The sequence below is a fragment of the Oryzias melastigma genome, linkage group LG3 (assembly GCF_002922805.2).
Source record: "Oryzias melastigma strain HK-1 linkage group LG3, ASM292280v2, whole genome shotgun sequence".
Taxonomy (NCBI): domain Eukaryota; kingdom Metazoa; phylum Chordata; class Actinopteri; order Beloniformes; family Adrianichthyidae; genus Oryzias; species Oryzias melastigma.
This window is the reverse complement of record NC_050514.1, coordinates 30,033,188-30,053,952: the sequence shown is the minus strand read 5'-3', so window position 1 is coordinate 30,053,952 and position 20,765 is coordinate 30,033,188. Positions and strand designations below refer to the sequence as shown.

At 40.6% G+C, this 20,765-nt stretch overlaps 1 protein-coding gene across 1 annotated transcript in view; it reads right to left on the bottom strand.

The window, feature by feature from the left end:
- The window catches only part of igf1rb (insulin-like growth factor 1b receptor), a 53,270-nt gene that overhangs the window by 6,918 nt on the left and 25,587 nt on the right, over positions 1-20,765 (bottom strand). The window contains 16 exon segments of the mRNA XM_024295297.2: positions 420-582; positions 773-880; positions 949-1,178; positions 1,249-1,319; positions 1,960-2,059; positions 2,140-2,299; positions 2,461-2,664; positions 2,666-2,981; positions 3,067-3,274; positions 5,091-5,258; positions 5,896-6,131; positions 7,386-7,512; positions 7,729-7,937; positions 10,019-10,163; positions 11,877-12,013; positions 12,090-12,393. Of these exon segments, the coding sequence (XP_024151065.1) occupies positions 420-582; positions 773-880; positions 949-1,178; positions 1,249-1,319; positions 1,960-2,059; positions 2,140-2,299; positions 2,461-2,664; positions 2,666-2,981; positions 3,067-3,274; positions 5,091-5,258; positions 5,896-6,131; positions 7,386-7,512; positions 7,729-7,937; positions 10,019-10,163; positions 11,877-12,013; positions 12,090-12,393 (2,886 nt within the window).

The following is a 20,765-nucleotide window of genomic DNA, read 5'->3' as shown; positions in this document are numbered from 1 at the left end:
AGTGACTTTGCTAGTGAAGTATAGAACTTCAGACAACCGTTTCTACTGCAAGTTATTGGGGGGCACAGAATCTGACAGGCTGCATCTGTAGAAATGTGGATAATCTTTTTTTTTATTTTTTTTTTATTTTTATTTTTTTTTTTACAAATTTTGGGATAAAATACGTGTCAAAAAACAGCAGTAGATTAAGAAAATGGATGGAAGTTCAGGGCGAAAATCCTCACATTGAGGAGCCATATTTAATTTTTTTTTTTTTTTAAAGCCGCTGATCGAGTCACTGAAAACGTCAGAAGCTTGACACATCCAAATCGCTGCCAGATGCCCAAATCGCACCTGTACCTTGACTTAACAGAACTCGGCGCCTCTGCCGTGCAAATCCGGTCCGGCGAGAACGGAGCCTTTAGCGGTTCATTTCTCACCTCCGATCTTAACTGTGAAGTCCTCGGCCACCATGCAGTTCCTGGCTGCCAAGTCTCGGTGGACGAACTTGTTGGAGTTGAGGTACGCCATGCCGTCGGCGATCTGCCCCGCCATCTGAAGCATCTTCTTCAGAGGAGGAAGAGACAGGCTGGACCACTGTTGCTGTGGAAACAGACGAGGAACGAGGAGCTCTTACTGCTGAAGTCATCTCATCTTATGAGAACAATTTGGTCTTTAAGTTTTGGTAAAAATAAGGTGTGAGATCTTGACGCTGACAGATCAAACCATCATCATGCGGTTTAGTTTCTCCCTCAAGACTCAGAAAGGATTTATTTCGCCGACCGTGACGAACCTCTTTAGGCCGCAGTGATCGCAGGTAACTCTTCAGGTCTCCTCTCGTCATCAGCTCCATGATGACCAGGGTGGGCTGGCCCTGAGAGACCACACCCAGGAGTCGAACCTGCGGCAGACGCAGCGTGACTACAGGAAGACGCTGGACAGGAGGTGGTGTAGCGGGCTGGAACCTACCACGTGGTGACAGTTGAACTCCTTCATGACAGAAGCCTCGTTCAGGAACTCGATCCTCTCCCTCATGCTGGCCGACTCGTTGACCGTCTTGACGGCGACCCGGGTCTCCGGCTCGTCTTTGACCACGCCTTTGGCCACGCCCTCGTACACCATGCCGAACGACCCCTGACCCAGCTCCCGGCACAGGGAGATCTTCTCGCGGGCCACCTCCCACTCGTCTGGTACGTACACTACAGAGAAAAACATTTGAGTTGATGTACGTTAACTGAGAAGGGCGTGTCACAAACGGAGGTCACTCACTTTCCGCGGCGCTGAAGTATTCCGGGTTCACCGAGGCGTACAGGACTCCGTTTCCAAGCCGGTCGCTGTTCCTTTTAAAGATATTAAAGAGTTATAGTAGTCATTTTGGGATTAGAGAAGTTTTTCATATTGAAAAAATGGCAGAAAAACTGATTAATTTTAATTTAAACTTTAATTTATCACATGAGTTATGTTCTAAAAATAACCTAAAATCCATGAAGTAGGATTACGGATGTTTACTACTCACTACACTTTATATACATTTCTCAGACACTAAGATTTTAACACTTTTCTCTTTTGTTTAAAGTCTTAAAAATCACACCTTCACAGAAAAATAAGTTTAATATTCTCAAAACAAATATCAAATCTGGTCGAAATGAAAGATTTATGCAAATTTGGCTAAATGAACACATTCTGTAAAAGAGACTGATAGTAGGAAATCAGGATGCAGTACACAATGTGCTGTTAAAAAAAAAGAAAAAGTTGCAAAATAGCACAAAATAAAAAAGATCGAATGAGAAGCAGGTTTGTGCTGATGTGCAACACTACAGTAGTGAAATGTTTACGCAAAAATCAGCTGAATCTCTGCCTTTGCTTCGTTATTTAACACTAGTGTGTTATTTAGTGTCACCTATAACAACTCTGGTGGTGAAGGGTTAATTTACAAACATCATTAATGCGCTGGAAGTAGAAACCTCTCTGCACACGCACCTTTTCCTGTTGAGGGCGACCAGCATGACGACCATGCAGCTGATCAAGACGACGATGAGGATGGGAACGAAGATCATGGCGTACAGCGCCGTTTCGTATCCTGTTGAGACAAGCGGTTAGTTTGCAGACGGGATCGTGAGGTTTTTCTGCAGACGAGGCGTGACCGGGTGCGTGTCTCACTTTCAGCCACGTAGAAGTCCAGTGACGGCGTCCAGGAGCCGTTGCCGGCCAATGACGTGGCTCTCACTCTGACTGAATAGTTTCCTGGACTGAGGTTGGTTAGCCGGATCCCCTGCTGAGTCTGGTAGAGCTGTCTGGATACGCACTCGTGTTTCTCGCTCTGAGGGAAGAAGATGCGAGTGCAGTTAGAGTCTGCTGCTTTTAATTTGAAGTTTTACAGTTCGGGACGGCGTCCCATTTTGCTCCATGATCTAATAATAATCAGTCCCTGAAGCAGCAGAGAGTTCATCGGCGTGATCTGGTTCCCTGCATCCTCCTTACCTCTGCAGCCAGTTTATACTTGATCTCGTAGAGGAGGATGAGCCCGTTGGGATGGGTCGGCTCGGGCCAGCGCAGAAACACCCAGTCTTTGTGGCCCTCCCAGGTCACCGGGCCCGGTATGTCATCGGCCTTCTCTGTAGAACCAAATATTAAAAAAAGCGTCAGCCGTTTTCCGACAGACCGGCATGCGAACGGGATCCTGTCGGGTCTGACCGGCTGGTTTGGTTCTGGAGAACACGAACTCGGCCGCGCTGCACTCCTTGACTTGTCGGTTGCAGGCGTGAACGTCGATGCGGTAAACGGTGAAGGGCTGGAGGCCGGAGATCTGCAGCTCGCGCTCCGTCACGGACTGCTCCAGGAACTCGTACTCTCGTTCGGCTGGCTCCGGCTCGGCGCCGCCGCTGCCGTTTCCGGCTGCGTGGGGGGGGGGGTCGGCACTGGCGTTGCTAAAGGACTTGTGGCGCCCCACATAAGTGGAGTTAGCAATACCAAAAACGTCTCTACGGCGCCGATCTGCCGGTCTACAGGTGTGAGAACGACGGAGAAAGAAAAAATGAAGAGAAACGATTTTGTCACCTGTGACCTCAACAGAGGAAACTTTCGTACCTTGGCGTAAAAATAGAATTGTGCAGGAAGTTCTCAAAGACTTTTCTGTAGGACGCGTCGGCCGCTTCCGCCTCCAGGACTTCAGGGGATTTGGGGCAGAGGCAGCACGGGCCTTTATTTGCCCCCTCGGTATCGGACTTTGTGGGTTTCGTCTCCTCCTCTTGGTCTCCAACCCCTTTGGCAGCAATCCTTACAGGGATCTTCAGCTCTGGAGGAGAAAGAGGAGAAGAGGTGAAGTGAGTCCGTTCAGATGGACGAGAAAATCCCAGTCAGGTGATGGGAGAGGCTGGGAGGCTCATGTATCCGAGGCAACGGCTGGTTTTCTTCCTGGTGGAGAACAATCGGCAAAAAGAAGCAACATTTGACTTCTGTTTCAGTAAGTTAGTAAATGTCTGAGCGGATATGTTTGCCGAAAACAGATGTGGAAGGTTGAAACGTTAGAAACTTATGTCAGGGCGTACATTTTTTTTTAATAAATCAGAGAAAATCATGTAAATTAGAATTTTCTGGTGGTAAGATTTCAAACTTTTGTAAGTATTCCAAAGAAAATTCTAATCTTGAAACTGTCAAGATGTTTGCAGCAAAAGAAATAGACCAATGTTAAAAAATTCTGGTCAAATGTTTTTTGTTCTTCCTTAGAAGGGGTGAGATTATATAAGTTTTCTCCTTCCCTCTCCTTTTCAAGCAAGCAATCAAACTCTACTTAATAATCACTAAATTCAATTAATCAACTGGGACTTAAGAGCATCTTAGTTTTTATTTTTATTTTATTCAATGCATGTCATTATTTCTGTAATGAGTTTGATAAATCTGTGTATTTTTTTTTGTCTTGTACTGTTCATAATTTATGATTGAAATAAACCAAATCAATCAATCAATTAAATAAAAGCTAAAAGAAAAACAAAATAATCAAGAAAATGTACAGATTTTTTTATTTGAACTCATTTTAATCTTTTAAAGTTCTATGACCAAGGTTCAGGTTGCAGAGGGAACAAACCACAGCCCCTTTTTGAGCTCTCCTGTAGGTGGTAGGCCCACGTCATCTCATTAGACTGGACCTGGCGCTCACCTGCAAGGACCAATCCCGGGACTTGCTCCAGAGCGGAGCCCCGGTAACGCTATAACTGATGATCTACTTTCATAACGGGGTTCTGAACAACTCTTTGTAAGACAGAGATCTTTTTATGAGGAGACATGAAGCTCCCTCTGTTCACATCCTGATTGTTAGGGAGAGTCTGGTTAAAAATCAGAGCGAGCAAAACTTTATTCATAAACTGTCAACGTATTAGAAGGGCGAAAGCACTGAGCTTTTCCTGGCCCCCAGCCATGGCGGCTGCAGACAGCACCAGGTCCTTTTCCACATCCAGAGAGCGGAGCGGGACGAAGGGCTGATTGACCCACTGCACTCTCTACTCGTCGAGGACCTCGCGCTGCCTGCCATCGTCATGACTGGGAAGCAGCGCTCGTATTGAGAGTTTCAAAAAAACCCGCATATTCATAGTTTTTAATATCGATTATTGGGACATATCTGTTTAAGAAAGTGGAAAAATGTCAATTTTTACGAAAAGAAGAATTCACAATCTAAGTTCAAAGCAGCTAATAAGAAAATTCTGATAACCCAGCATTCTAGCAGCATTTAAACGCATCACTTACACTCAAATCTTGGAGACGTGAAGAGAGACTCACATCAGATTTGTGTGTAAATGTGGTTTTGTGTGTGTAACGGCTGCTTAAATTTGAAGTTGTGCATGTGTAAATTTTTTTTTCTATTTTTTTGTATTTTGAACACACAAAAACACAATTGCAAGTACACAAAGTTACCCATGAGTTACAAATCAAGACTCGAATAAGACTATTTCTCTCCATACAAATGTCCTCTACAGATACCAGAAGGAGGTAATTCAGTACATTGCTGGTGGTCAGGAGGTTGAATATTACGTTAGAATATTCAGAATCAAATATCGGGAATATGACTGAATTCCAGCTAACATGGTTATATTTGGTGTTGCTGTGACAGCAGATACCTTTGGAGCAGTAGTTGTGCTGGAACAGCTCCCGGTCCTCCGCCTGTTGCTGCCATCTTACGAGGTAATAGGTCCGGTTCCCGTTGGGTGAGACGGGGGGCAACCAGCGGACCACCAGCTGGGTGGAGGAGTTGGAGTACGCCCGAACATCCCGAGGCATGGTGGGCGCTGAAAGAGACGGCGGAGCGTTAGGACGCGGAGGCCCCGCGTCTTCACGGCGCAGCTGGATTTATTTTATCGGATGGCTTTGGTAAATAAGGCTCCTCTGTGCCTCTCCGCTGCAGCTGTGTTTATTTCCAAGCGTGTTCCTCATTATCTCTTTATGGCGTGTTTGAGAGAAACCCAGCAATGATATCATGCTGTCGTGGAGGAGCCATCACACATGGGTCTCAGGTCTGAAGTGCAGCAGAGACGGCTTCCAGGTTGAAGCCAAACGGCTGTTAAGAACACACTTCATTAAAGGCCGGGGTCACCGGAGCGGCCAGCCAGTCCAGAAGTGCGTCAGAAAGACTGTTTACACTAATTACTGGCTGTTTTGCCTTTTGGCATAAAGGGCAGCTTTTTCACTAATTACAGCGAGATAACCGCAGCACAAACACAGCAGCGTGCAGGTGTGGACGGGAACATTCACAGACCACCTATGATGGACGTAAACATGTTGTCTTCCTCTGGAGCGGAGGAACAATGAGCTTTTTGATTAAAGAAGAATTTTTAACCTGATTGTGACCACTTCAATAAAAAGTGAAGCCATAAAAAACAACTTTATTCTTCGTACGGTCAAAGCGCCGTTTCCGGCAGCACTCACGCGACGGGCTGGTGCGGATGTACACCACTTTGCTCTTGGCTCCGGGCATGAACTTGTCCTCCACCATGAGGGTGACGGCTTTGACAAAGACGGCGTACTGCGTCCAGGGCTTCAGGCCGGACAGCAGGACTCCCGGGTCCGACTCCTTCTCCGGCCGCAGCTCCACGTCCACCATGTTCCAGCTGTTGGAGCCACAGCCGTCCTGACCCTCGAACTCTGTGATGTTCTGAAAGGGTCTAGAAGAGAAGAGCAGAGCAGACATGTCACAACTACATTCATATTCCAGGAAGCTGATCAGACCACCAATCGGTATAACCCATCTGTGTCGATGGAAGCGAATTTAATCCGAATGAGTCGAATTGGGCCAGAGTGTTCTGAATGGTGTGTTTACATGACACATTTTAATTCTGATCAGGCGTTAATTCCGATTACTTTTGTCCATGTAAACACAGCTATGGTTGTTCTGCTATTCTGTTTACATCCTGTAAAGCTCGGCTACGGTGGCTGTTTTGGTTCAGTTGTTCCCCTCTGAGGGCGGAGCCTATTCAGACCGAGGAAACTCAGAACAAACTGGAGCTCAGTCCAATTGGAAACGAACTGAGACCACCTAGAAAGATGGGTCAGAGAGCAGATTCTGGTCTTGGACCAGGATCCACTTTAGACTGAAACTTTGTTCTGGATTATTGGGGGAAACAAACTTTAAGCAAACCAAAAGTATCCAGTCTGAATACACCCAGTCGAGTTTTACTGTATTTAGTATGAAAAATTGAATGGAACTGTCAATTTAATGTAAAACAAACTTATTTATCGGAGTATTTTACTCCTTCCACTTCTAGGAGATATTTATTTGCTTATTTTTTTCAATTGTTTTTTAAATAACCAAAGTCAATTGTTGTTGTTATGTATTATTCTAAATGTTGATGCCAATATGTTCAGCTCCAAATATTGGTTATATCAGCTCTCTTGACTAATAATCACTATCAACCCTAAAAAAATCATATCCGTGAATCTTTAGAATAGCTCGAATTTCCCACAGCGCCGTTTTATGGCCTTATCCTTTTCTCCTACAGTGCAGAGTGGTGACAGTTCTACTAAACAGAAAAACTGATGTTTTGGTTTATTTCTGGCTCTGCTCCTGCAGCAGCTCTTCCAACTTTGGGGGGAAAAAATGTCACCCAATTAGGATGCTGCAGTCAGAAAAACAAAAACACGGCGCGTACAAACTTTAAAGATGTGCAGCTTTCATTTTCCCAATGACGGAGAAGTGAATTAGTGCTGATGGGTTTGTGGTTTGAGCTGAAGCTCGGCGTTTTCCTTTGATGATAAACTTCAGGGTTTTCAGATGCAGACATGTGTTTCACACATGATGGAAATGTGCTGAAGAAAGCGTGTTGAAGACAACTACAAAGAGTAAAGAACTTCTTCCAGACGTTTTGCTCCATCTGATACCTGCTGTCACCGTATTTTAAGAAGGTGCCACAGGAACTTACGCCTCCTTGTAGTACACGATGAAGCTGATGAGGTCTCGGTAGTCGGGGGGTCGGTAGCGCTCCCACGTCAGGATGATCCTGGTGCTTTGGGTGCTGTTGGACTTGAAGCGCAGGATTGTGCTCTCACCTGTGGAGGCAGCAGGGAGTCAGAGAGGTTACCTAACTGCTTCAGCATGTGAGCGACAAAGCCTGGTTAGATAAATACCAACATATGGCGGAAAAGAGCAATAAACTCGAGAGAAAGTGTTTGCAAATTGCTCCAAACTGACTCCGGCTCATGAACGGGGGACGCGGTCATTAAAATGTTTGTGGTCTTTCGACCGGAGCTCATTTGGACCCTTACAGCTGGCTCTGTCGCCGTTGTTTCGGAAGTCTGTCTCCTGAAAATGCTCCCGGATGCCCGTCTTGGTCCACATCTTGCGGATCTCGGACATGCAGAGCTTCGGGTTGGCTCGGAAGAAGAGCTTTCCGGTTTTTATGGTGAGGTTGTGCTGCTTCCAGTCCCAGAGGTACTGGAGCTGCTGGTTGTCGAACGCGGAGAAGGCGTACATGCTGGAGAAACAAGGAGAGAAGAAATCCACTCAAGAACGTGATGACTTCAACGTCACACTGGAAAACATTCCTGTTACTGAAATGAATTCAGCTTTCTTACAATTCTAGCTGATATTTTCAGCCATTGAAAAAAAGAAATAAGGGAGAAATCACCTAAAAAATCTAACAAACAGATTTTGCCCTTTCCCTTGTTTACTTTTACTGTTTTTTTTCCCTGAGTAACACCCAGCCATCAAGGAATGACAGCAATGTGGGCCTTGGGACTGCCAGACTCCCCTGGGCTCAAAGACAAACAGATGAGGCGGGGAGTGAAGGACTGTGTGACCCTGAGAGCCTCGACTGAGACCGGTGAAGGTCTGTGCTGCATTCAAGGTCTAATAAAAGTTCAGCCAATCTCACTGAGGAGAAACATGCAGCTTCAATAACAAGATCCAAATTCAGAGATCCACATCTGATGTACAAATTTATCTTTCATTATTTTTAGGATTGTGCTATATAATATGAGAATATCGATTTTTCTAAGACATGAACATTCAGTGCTTAAAGAAAGTGTTTGCACCCCTCTTTGTGTGGTTAAAACACATTTTACACACAAAAAACAAAGTGGAGAAAGTTTAAAAAGATTTCTTATTTATAGGTAATAATCGTCCAACTGACTGAAACTGTTAAAAAAGTATTTAGCCCCTAAACCTAAAAACCTACGGTGGCCGAGACCCGCCATCGCAGCACAAAACAGTAACTGTGCAAACAAAAACAAAACTTTAAATAAAAAGAAATTATGTTAGAAATAAAAGAAACACTATTGCAAATAAAGATAAATGTTGCAAATAAAAAAGGCTACAAATAAAAAGAAATAACGTTTGGAAATAAAAGAAACACTGAAACTAAAAAAATGCTGCAAATAAAAGAAACCTGGAAAATTAAAAGAAATGTTTGCAAAAAAAGAAATACTACAAACAAATGAAATACTAAAAAAAATAGAAAGACTAAAAATAAAAGAAACTGTTGCAAATAAAAAAAATACTTCAAATAAAACCATTACAAATAAAAAGAAATAATGTTGCAAATAAAATAAATGCTACAAATAGAAGATACACAACAAATAAAATAAAAAATGTTGCAAATGAAAGAAACGCTACAAATAAAAGCGATATTGAAAATATAAAAATGTTGCAGATAAAAGAAACGCTGAAAATAAAAAGAAATGTTGCAAAAAAAGAAATGCTTACAATAAAATGAAATGTAAAAAAAGAAACACTACAAATAAAAAGAAACGCTACAAATAAAAAAACATAAAAGAAACTTTTTTGCAAATAAAAATAAAATATGCTGTAAATAAAAGAAAAATGCAGTAAGTAAAAAAGCCACAACAGAAGCAGAATATCTGGGATTGTTTTTCCCATGAACCACAATGAGAAGAAAAAGAACTGGAGTACAAATTTTAAATCGAACGAGAAAGTAAGTTCAGGTGTTAGCGTTCAATTTCACGATGTGAACTTTTTAATGTGTTATTTGGTTAGGTTGTGGAGCCCTAAGTTTGAGGGTAAACTGGAGAATACCAGTTTATTGTTAGAAACCCAGTGTTCAGAAATACCACTAATGAGAGGAGATTTAAGTATTGTTATATTGGGCTAAAAAAATACAATTGAACGGAATAATCCTGTTGGTTTGAGCAGTTTTTTTTTAATAAATTTTAATTTATAAAGTACATCTTGCAATTTCTTGAGTATTTTTACTGCAAGGTTTAAACTAACTTCGTGATCTGAATCACTAATGACACAAAAATGCAAATATTCCTGTGGAGAGTCTTCATTTTTCTCAGATTTATACAGTTCTCTTGGATTTAAAAGAGATTTATAAAGGTTTAAAAGTGGAATGGATTCAACCATAAACTGAATCTATTTATTGCTAGTCGTGTAGTAAAATAGTTGTTTTGTTTCCTTAAAATGTACAACTAAAAGATGATAGAACGTGATCCAAACGTGAGCATGGATTCATGAAGGACTAAACATCTGAGGTTAGCTGAGCCTCTAACTGTTAAAGTTGTGTCAGTGTTTGGCGTCACGGGTTTGTGGTCGTACTCTTCCAGTAGAGTCTCTCCATCGATGTATCGGAGGCTGCGGAGGAACGCCAGGGAGGTCAGGGTGTGGGAGTGGGTGATCCGTACGTAACCCGTCACCCTCTGGATCAGACCCGTGAAGCTCTCCAGCTCGGCCACCATGTTGTCTGAAACACACAGGAAGCAGAAAACACACAAACGTCTTTCATTGAAGATTCTGGGTTTATAAGTCAGCAGAAGTTTGTGCTGAAATCATCCTGAATCAACATTTTCTTTGAAAGAGGATCTTGTGACGACTGCCAGCCCTCATAGAGTTCAGTCTGCTTTATGATCTCACTCGGGTTACAGCTGAGCTACAACAAAGTCAGAAAAATGAGATGAAATGGACACATTCAGAGGTGATAGAGGATGTGAGTTTAAAAGACAAAGATAGTTTTAATAAAAAAAAAAGGAGCAAACTTGTCTTTTCACTGAACTCCAGGGCTGTGGATCGATATTTATGATTCCATTCATGAATCAGGATCAACAACTTTCCAAGATCAATTCTTTCTATTTATAAACTATGTATGAATGGTTGCTATATGTACATTTTTTTACTTGACATGTGAAAACTACATTTATATGTATTTAAACTAGGGATGCCACAATCAGCAAAACACAGATCTGAGAGACAGAAATGGGATTTATTACTTCATTATAACTTTGTATTCCAATCATTGACTATATTTAAAACAAAAACTGTTTCCAGAACTTATTTTAGGATAAATTTAAATAAAATATTTTTAATTCCCAAAACACTTGGTGACTTCATTTAATTAACACTCCAATAAAATTGTGTTTTATTTTTAAAATTGGCTCCATATTCCTCATTAAAAGATCACTAAGAACGATTTTACAATAGAAAAATATATATTTGAAGAGGAACTATAAATCAAACATTTTTCTGTAGTTACGAAACAATAATGTATATTTTTCTATACTCTACAATATTCAGTTATTTCAAATCAGTGATCACAGACATCACAATATTAACACTCAAATATCAAAGTATTTGGATACTCGATACCGCTCTAGTGAACTTTGACAAAAGTTATGAATTTCTCCTCGACTCCTTTGCTCAGTATGTCAATAATCCACAACATACCAACACATCCAGTATCACCTTGAAAGGGAAAAAAAGTAAAATACAGAATTCCCCAAAGGGGAGCAAAATAAACATTTCTTCTTGTTTGGATAAACAGGTGGGAGTTCAGAACGGAGAAGCTGAACCTCAAGTGTGAATGTGAGAGAAATTTAAACCAAACTAAACATTTTCTGTTGAAAAATGACTAAGTAGATCAACTCTTACGGAGTCAAACCAGGATAAATTGAAAGAACAGATTATAAACTTAAAATAAAAGAAGAAAGACAGAAATTGTAGTTGAAAACAGTTTTGAACTTAAAGGTACACACTGTAAACTTGAATGTAATACTGAAAATGATGGGGAAAAAATGACAAATTTGAAACTTGGAAAAAAAAAAAAAACTATAAACCTAAAATTCTTCTAAAATACAAAAAAATGATGTTTATTTCTAACAGCTGATGTTTTTTATGTTTAACTTAGATTGTTATCATTTCTCTCACTCTTTGCTTTCAATTTACAGTTTCTAGACTTTTGGTTTTCGGTGTTGATCCTAACCTTTCATGGGGACGTTATAAGGTCATTGAGCCCATTGGCTACTGGGACATGACTGACATGGGTGACAGAGGTTATAGGGACATAATATTTGCTCCAATGTGTATTTTCTAGCTTAAAACAGTTTTAAACTCTTTTTTAAGAATTTACGATCTGGTTTTTGTTCACTTTGAGCTCAGAGTTCTACGCCGCTGCGGTACTCACGGCCTCTGCGGATGTTGATGTGCAGGTTTCCCTTGATGACGGTGCATCCTTTGAGAGACTGAGCAGCATCCATGGAGTCGATGACCTTCCCGTCGCAGACTTTATCGCACAGACCGTCGCAGGCTGTGCAGTGCATGCTGGGGAGGATAATACACCAACACTTGAGCATCAAAAATGAGGTTAGGAGGTTTAGGAGAGTAACGCATTTCTCACCTGTTGGTGGCAGAGCGGGTGTAACCGGACGGACACTCGGGCATGCACTCTCCCATGTGGATGACGAAGGTGTCGAAGTCTGGGTGGTGGACTTTGGAGCAGACTTTGGCACTGATGCAGCGCCAGCCTTCGAAGCGGTAGGTGCCCGGAGGGCAGTCCGCCATACAGCGGCCCTGGTGGAAATAGTGCACGCAGGCCGCGCACGCCATGTCGCTGTCGGGAGCCGTGCAGCTGCCCAGGCACTGCGGGTGGCAGCACTTCCCCTCTGCGGTGCAAGCTCGCCTTCCACAACTTGGAGGACACTCTGGAGGGAAACAGATGGAAAAAAAAGGGAAAATGTTAACAAAAAAGACAGAAAATGACGGATGCAATGAATCCCTTTCCCTAAAAATCTGTTCAAACCTCAATTTTTGGGTCACGGCTTTGTTTCAGTTCAACATGTAGGATTTGTATATTACAAAACGACAACAAAAAAATTCAGAAAATATTGGCTAATAAGCAAGTAACAATGGAGAAAAACCAGTAGGGATTCAACAATTCACTTTCACCATGATTTGGTTCAATGGTGTAGCATCGATTTTCTTAAACTGAATCCATCTTCATCATCACTACAGGTGCTCTACAGGTTTGCAGCAATGATTTATTTGCCAAAAACTTCATGTTTGAGCATAAACGTCGAGTCCATCCTTTGACGTGCGGTGGTGGTGTTAGATATTTTCATGTTTTTTCTTTGTGACAGAAAATTGTGAGGTTTTACATGATTCTACTCGGCTCACTTTGTTAAACTGAACAGACAGAAAAGTTGCATTATTTTGACATAAAGTTGTTTATATAGAACCAGGGAGGTAAAGGATAACGGGTATGGATAAAAAAAACAAAAAGAAATCAATCAAGTACTGAGAACAGCAGGATCAATTGAAAACCACAGATACAAAAAGGTTTTGTTGGTAAAAAAAAAGTGTAAAATTGATCAGAAATTAAATTTCTGTCAAACTTTGTCAGTTTCTCTTCCTGTTATGTCTACTGTCATTGCCTTTTTATGTGAACCACAGCGAGGGATCAATACCTGAATAAATTCATATGACAGTTTTTTTAACTACAAAGAACAAAACAGAACTGAATGGAGAAAAAAAACTCAGGTTTTAATGTTTGAAGTTATGTAAAAGACATTTAGATTTTGTCGATTAAAATAAAAAGTGCAAGTCAGAAACAAACGAAAAAAAATGTTGTGAAAATATGCTTTAAATGCCAAATGAATAATAAATATCTTTACTGTTTTCATTTAGGTAAAGGAATTGGACTGGATCATATCGCAAAGTTACTGTTTAGCCAGGAGTACAACTTATACAGGAACGACTTAAATGGGATTTTTTTTAATCCAACGGGCTCATATATTCGTTACTTTCCCACTAACAACCAGTTGCCCTTTAGAGGTCGTTTCCGCTAGCAACCACTAGAGGACGCTGTATGTGTATCAGTAACTTACTACTGACAGAGCCAGAAGAAGAAGTATCGTCCAAAACAAGGATGAAGAAGAATCCGATTATGTTCCTTTTAAACTTTAATATTTTTCTTATTTGCATTGAAAGATTATTATTTTTGTTTTTATTTTTTGCTCCCTTGGAATAATGCGGAACAGAAAGTCATCAAACTGGGTTACAGAGCGATGGAAGAACTGGTAAAGTGTCGTCATTTATCCAGCTACTGCAGTATAGAAAGTAACAATCACTATGAAGAAAAAAATATATTTTTCATAAACCACACATGATAACCGATGATTTTGAAGAACTCTTTATATTAAATAAACCTGATCTCTCAATATCATCTGTGTCTTCTGTGCACTATAAATGAGATATACAGTCAATGCTTTTATAGTAACGAACAAAAAACCTGATGGTAGATTCTCCCACAGGCGCAGTGTTATAAAAACATTTCTGGACAATCATCTAATATGACCTGTGTCATATTTTCATCAATTTACATCAATTTACACAATTTTTTGTTTAAGGATTTGTGGATCATATATTATTGAGATGCGTATCAAATCATGTGAAAAGGAAAGAAACTCATATATCTAAAAAGTCCAGTTTTGCACAGAAGTTTGTAAATTTGTGTTGCTGGATGACAGACATAAACTTAAAATTTGCAACAAAAATTTTTCTTGGAATCAATACGTCACATACAAAAAAACATTTTTTAACCCATAAAAATACAGCTGGGAGGCTTTTTGTTTCGTCTTGGTAAATTAAAATATCTATAAAGTTGATAGTTGAACAGACCAAACAAGACCAGAGCTGCTCCGACCTTGGTCTTCCAGCTTTTTCTTTAAATCACCAAACAGAAAAACAGCTGTTGTCGTGTTAAGAAACACCTGCCGGCGCCTGTTCTCCTGATTGTAAAATGAAAGTTTCCCCTAAAGCCAACTACTCACCCAAACACAAAAGCGCAAAAACAAAACTAAACAAACTCCTGTCGCGACGCTGGCGTCTTCAGGCCTGAACAAATGATTTGCATTTGGTGAACGGAGATGTAAACACGGCCCGCAACAAACTCACGATCCGTCAACAGGAGGGCTGCTTCAAATCCAAACACTTCATTTCACTTCCTCTGAAAAATGTAAATATAGCAAACAGATTTTCAATAAATCTGGCTTCACAGAGGGATGGGGTGGGGGAACCGTGAACCGAAACTTCTCCAGTCCGGGTTTTTCTGAACCCCTTTGGTGTTCCTTTACATCGGTGGAACACGTAGCTGATGGCGCGGAAAGAGATTGAGAGGAACAACGCTGCAGTGACAGACGCACAAAGCCGGCGCCACACCTCCGTGTGGACTTTTCTCTCAAGAACAGAAGAATCTCAGTGAAGCGGGATGGAAACACAAGCTCCTTTAATGAAAGAAAACTTCCCCTTTACCTCACAGGTGAAACCGCCGTTCAAACACAGCAGAAAACACTCCGACTTTCAAGACTCGACACGACGGAAACAAAGCCCAGTTGTTAGGGAAACACTGTAAATCACACCATTAAGCGATTAGCGTGAAGGAAAAGAAGGTAATAACTATCATCTGAATGATGTCAGCTGCTTGGGTTAGCCAGAGGCTGTGTTTAAAGAGAAACCAAACACAGAGAAGTTTATAGTGTTTTTGTAGAAGATGTTAACGAAACAACTTCCTTCAGCAAGTCTGTTAAAGAAAATAAAGAAGAAGCAGACCGAGAGCTGCTGTTTATTCCAGACCTCTTGCTGCATTAGTGCCATTCAAACCGATAAGCTGCTGAAAGATGCAGACGATCCTCAAGTCAGTCAAACACAGGAGGAGGAGCACGGGGAGATGTTTACAGCCTGAAAGCCCCACATTTACCGTGTCAGAATCTGTTTGGGAGCGTGTGTGCGGCTAACAACCCCTGTCCTGACTGAACCTGCAGCCAGCCAGCAGACTGTTTGTGCTCAGCAGGACGCCGCTGCTGCATTTCTCTGGCACAGAATGTTCTTTCCCTGCTGCCAACCCCCCCCTTCTCAACTCCGACTCACCCCGTGAACTCTCACGGCGGGGCGATGGGAGTCGGGAAGGAGTTCTGGATGCAGAGGAGGAGTGGAGCCTCTGATTGGAGTTTGGTGCTAGCTGGAGCTGCTAATCTGTGGCTTCCTAAATGGCGGCCTGACAGGGACAGGACGGAGTGACGTGGAGGGGTCAGCGGGTACGCTGCCGTGCAGATCAGCATTCCGCCGCATACCTGCAATGCATCCCGGCTTTTAGCGGAGATTGAAGCCAGTGTGACATTCTCCAGAGGAGCTGCTACATCAGTAAAACCTTAGGCGGGAGGGAGGGGTCATTTCAACTCAACTTTCAGCTTTTTATTAGCTGCAGCAAATACACTGTACCATTGCACAAACACAAACACCTTCCAGCGTATCCTGCCCGCCATCCTCCACAATTTCTCCAACTTTAGTTTTGCTCCTCCTCCTCTACACCCAACAAATCTCCCAGGTATGTGTGAGTATGCATGCTGCTGTCTCTGTCAGGTGAGTCAGTCCGGATTATCTGTGGTTCTTCAGGAGGCCGTGAGAGACGGGAGGAGAATGAAACGGGGAGAGATCTAGATCTAGAGTCGATATTGTGTCTTTCACACAGATGGTAAAGGTCACGAACGCAGACGACACAAACAAAAGTCATTTTCAAAATGAAAAAAAGAGCACAAAGCTTGTCTCACGTCTTACAGAAACAGTCGTATTATCACCAAAACTTTAATTTAAACATTTTACAGTCTCATAAAACAGGAGAGGAACTTTCCAGAAGCAACAAGATGATGCCAATAGTCAAACACGGTGGTGGTTGTGAGATAGTGTGGGGCTGCTTGGCAGTTTGAAGGTCTGGATGTGTTATAAATAAGTGAAACAGCAGATTATGCTGGAAAATAACCCCATGAGTCTAAAGTGAAATATTTTTGTAAAAATAGAGAAACAAAACAGCAGATTTTTTTTCCACAGACACAGTCCCTGCTGAAAACAGCCCAAACAACCCACTATATTTAAGGTGGAATTACTAATTCCTAGAGGTGGGAATCTTGAGGCACCTCACGGTTTGATTACGATTCTGGAGGCAACAATGTGATTATGAAATAATTATCAATCCATCGAATTTCTGAGTTTTGTAGAAATGTTTCTCTCACTACAAGACACTAGGGGTGTGCCAAAATATCGATATTGCGACATTTAGTCCTGCGATTGATTCTCGATGGGTTCTTCTCACCAAGAATCAATGTTTTATTTTTGTTCGAAGAAGATGTAAAACGTTATATTTGTCATCCTTTTGTGAGACGTTCCTTTAGAGGTAGATAGGGGGCGCACGTTGCACCAATGTGTCTGACAGCTACTTAAATTATTTAAGTTTTTCTCTGTTTATAACACTTTTGTACTAAGTAGTGTCACTGTTGTTCATGTTTACTATTGTTAATGAATTTTACAGATAATTCCAATTCAGTTGGTGTCAATGCTTACCAAAGACAGCATTACTGATTTCAGCAATGTTACACAAAACTGTCAATTATTTCTTGCACAAAATTCCACACAAGGTGTTTATTATGATTGTGTTCAAGCTACAAAATAAATGGGGATATATTTTCTCAAAAAATGTGTGTTCTTCTATATACTGGGAGTTATTAGAGATTTTTTTCACCAGTTATTGCAATATTGTGAGATCACCAATGTAGTGAGCGATGTATCGCGTATCGCATCGTATCATGAGGTACCCAGTGATTCCCAGCCCAACAAGATACTAGAGCAGGAGTGTCCAAAATAACTCCTGCTGGTTTTCCAGAAACTCTGCATCATCTCCTGCAGATTACCTGGATCAGGTGTGTTTGGCCAATTAGGAGCTTCAATAGCAGGTTGGTTGGAAAAGATGTAGGACATGTTTCTCCACCAAAGTACATTTTTAAGTTATGACAAGATCAGAGTACTTGTTTAACTTTCATTGAGAACATCAAAATTCTGACATGAAAAATACTTTATTTTATAATCAAAAATCTTTTAAAGCATCACAAGAGAAAAATATTCTCTAAACTCAACAACCTTAAATAAGATAATGTTATCATTAGACCAGCTCTAATCAAACGCTCTTTAACTCACGTCAAACAAAATGAATGGTGTCTAGTTAGCTGAACATTGTGATTTCTCCAATTTGCTGTGTTCCTCACATATTTAACTTTTGTGTGACATATTATCCAATTGACCCTCGACACAAACGGTCACTATAGGCGAAGTCGGGGCCGGTCGGATGACAAGATCTGAAATGTGGGCCATGTTTGTGTGCTCCTCAAAAATGTCAGAGTAAAAAACACTCAGCGTTTAGTTCTACTTGTAACTTCTACGTTAACTCATATACATTTCTGGATTATCCATTATGTAAAATTCATAAAATGATTCAGAATTGTTTGTAATCGATGCATCTAAAAATCAAGTGTGCCCCCCCACACCCACCACTAATTTCAACTCTGAGTTTTAAAGTAGAGTCATAGCATCTGGACTTAAATCCAGATAAGATTTTAAGTCCCGATGCTACGACTCAACTACAAAAATGAAAAAATGGGAACCAACATAATTTAAGCTGTGCTTCAGGCCTAAATGAAACATTTCATATTTAAGCAAACTGTAATGACTTTATTTTAAAATAATATTTGTCAACATTCATATAAAGGACAAAAGAAGTAATATGGCAGAAATAAACATTTTTGCTTTGCATGTGATTAAAAAATAGTGGCCTAAAAGCATGAGATATGGACTAATCCTGAAATCAATAAATTTCACATTTAATATCTGAAGAACTTCCTGAGAAATATTTTAGAAATCCTGACGTTTTTGTAAGTCTTTCATGAAAGGTTTTTCAATTTTTATTACCTCAAATATTAAAAAAAATGTTGTGGAAATGACGGAAGTTTTTAACAAACCCATTTAAAACTACAACTTTAGTTCTTGTCAATTTAAATAAAGGTTATTCAAACTGATGAAACCACTAAAAACAAAGAAACAGGCTTCAAAATGTGATATTTGAAAGCCTATTAAAAACTCAGTAATCGTTAAAAAAAAAAAAAAAGATTTTAAAGTAAAAAAATATATATATGTAAATGACTGTAGTGAAAAATCGTTTGCAGCAAGTTTTCCTGCAGCATTTAAGGGTTAAATGTTTTTGGCTGCAGGACATCATTATTTAATCAGCTGTTCTGAACCACTTTTTTTAGAATAAAAACATCCACAAATTTGTTTTCTTATTTATCACAGAATGGCATCCAGAAACCGCACAGATAATCTAAGCTGCAGCGCACTTCCACAAATGTTCTGAAGCTCTGATCTCAAAGCAAAACAAAGTCGAAAGTCTGGCGGGTAAGACGATGAAGATCCAACGTGCTTCCAGGAAAGACGGCCGTGTTGTCGGACTTCTAATCAACTTAAGTCCTTGTTGGCAGATTATTCACTGTAGTTAAACGTAAATCTAAATTGTGGAAAGTTACCAGACACAGCAGACTCCTGTTTGTCCACAAAGCTGGCTCTGCTCGACGGCGTTCTGGTGAAGTCAGCACCAACTTGTAAAATGAGCTGGTTAACAATCATCGGCGACACAAACAACCCGTGACCTCACTGAACATGCCCGCCTCCCGTTCCTGGGTCATTAGAGGTTTTTATGATCATGTTTTTAAATGATAATTCAGCTGTAAATACATTTTAATGGCTGCTAAATGAGTTCAGATAATAATTAGAAGTCGTTGGGAAGTTAGCAGCCTTAATTGAGTGAATGAACTCTTTTTTTCCATTCAGTCATTAGAGAGAAGTCTGGCTGTGGGATAAAGATCACGGCTTTAAGTCGAAAGGCAGACACGGGGCTTCAAGGGGAGCAGCAGGACGGCGAGCTGGGAACGCCACAGCAGCAGCAGCAGCAGCAGCAGCTCAACGTCGCCGACGTTTCAGGGTTTTACCACCAAACATCTTCCACATCAAAAACTGCCCCACACGTGGAAAAGACTGGACGGTAAACGCCGCGCTGGCGGAGCCATCAAAGGGACAGGTGGAATTAAAAGCTGGTTCCTGAGCCTCTTTTCTGCCCCCATCCCAGGCGTGAAAGGAACAGGATGTCCCACACAGACAGACAGATGGCTTTAGCGCTGTATACCGCTCAACAGTGGCAGATAAAAGGCAGATGTCTAGACTGATGACAGCACAGCTGGCTCACAAACACCGATAGAGATCAGCGTTGGTTTGATTCCAGCAGCTACACAACATCCTTCAGGTTTTGTAGCTTCAGCCCCACTCACTGAAATGTGTACCCCCCTCATGTCAGAACCGAACACCTTTTAAGAGAGCCAGCATCCTCCTGTCTGATAACATCTATGAGTCGTCTAAAGTTTTCTTTAGAAGGCCATACATTCTCTTTTACTATCCAATAATAACTAGAGCTGTAACGTTTATCCGAATACTCGGATTTCTGCAAACTGTTCTGGAAAAAATAGATCATAATTTGAATAACAGTCACAGTTTTGAGATCAAAATGTCCTAAATTGCAAACAAAATGTAGTTTTATGAACAAAATGTCACAATTTGCAAATAAAAATATTGAATATTTGCCTTAAAAACATTTTTTTTTTGCGTTTTCAACACAAATGTTTTCAAGTGGAATGTCTTATCTTGCTTTCTCCCAATCTTTGATTTTGTGTTCATAATTTAAAAAATAATTGTATTAAACTGACTTTTGTTTGCAATATGTTGGCAGAAAAATCAATCAATATCAATCTTCATAGATATAGTAGCACAGTAAAAAATACACATAAGGCAAACTAATTGTTGATGTAAAAATCCAGACTAATGTTGGATTGAAAGTATATTAAAAAGTACTATTTTTTTGTGTGTTTTTCATGATTAAAAAAATGGCACTGAAGTTCAGTTTATACAGAAATAAGTTCTGAAAGGACTATTTTGCTTTAAATATAGACAATCATTTAAATAAAAAACAATGAATATGAAATAAGAAATGCAACAAAAATTTTGTAATGAATTATGTGATGTCATATGACTGTTAGCATGGTGGAGAAGCTGCACCATTTCTGCGAAAAATGTTCTTCTAAAATATGTTTTTTGGTGTCTCAACTAAAGATGGAAAAACAGTAAAATGTATGTTTTGTTCCCTGCTGAA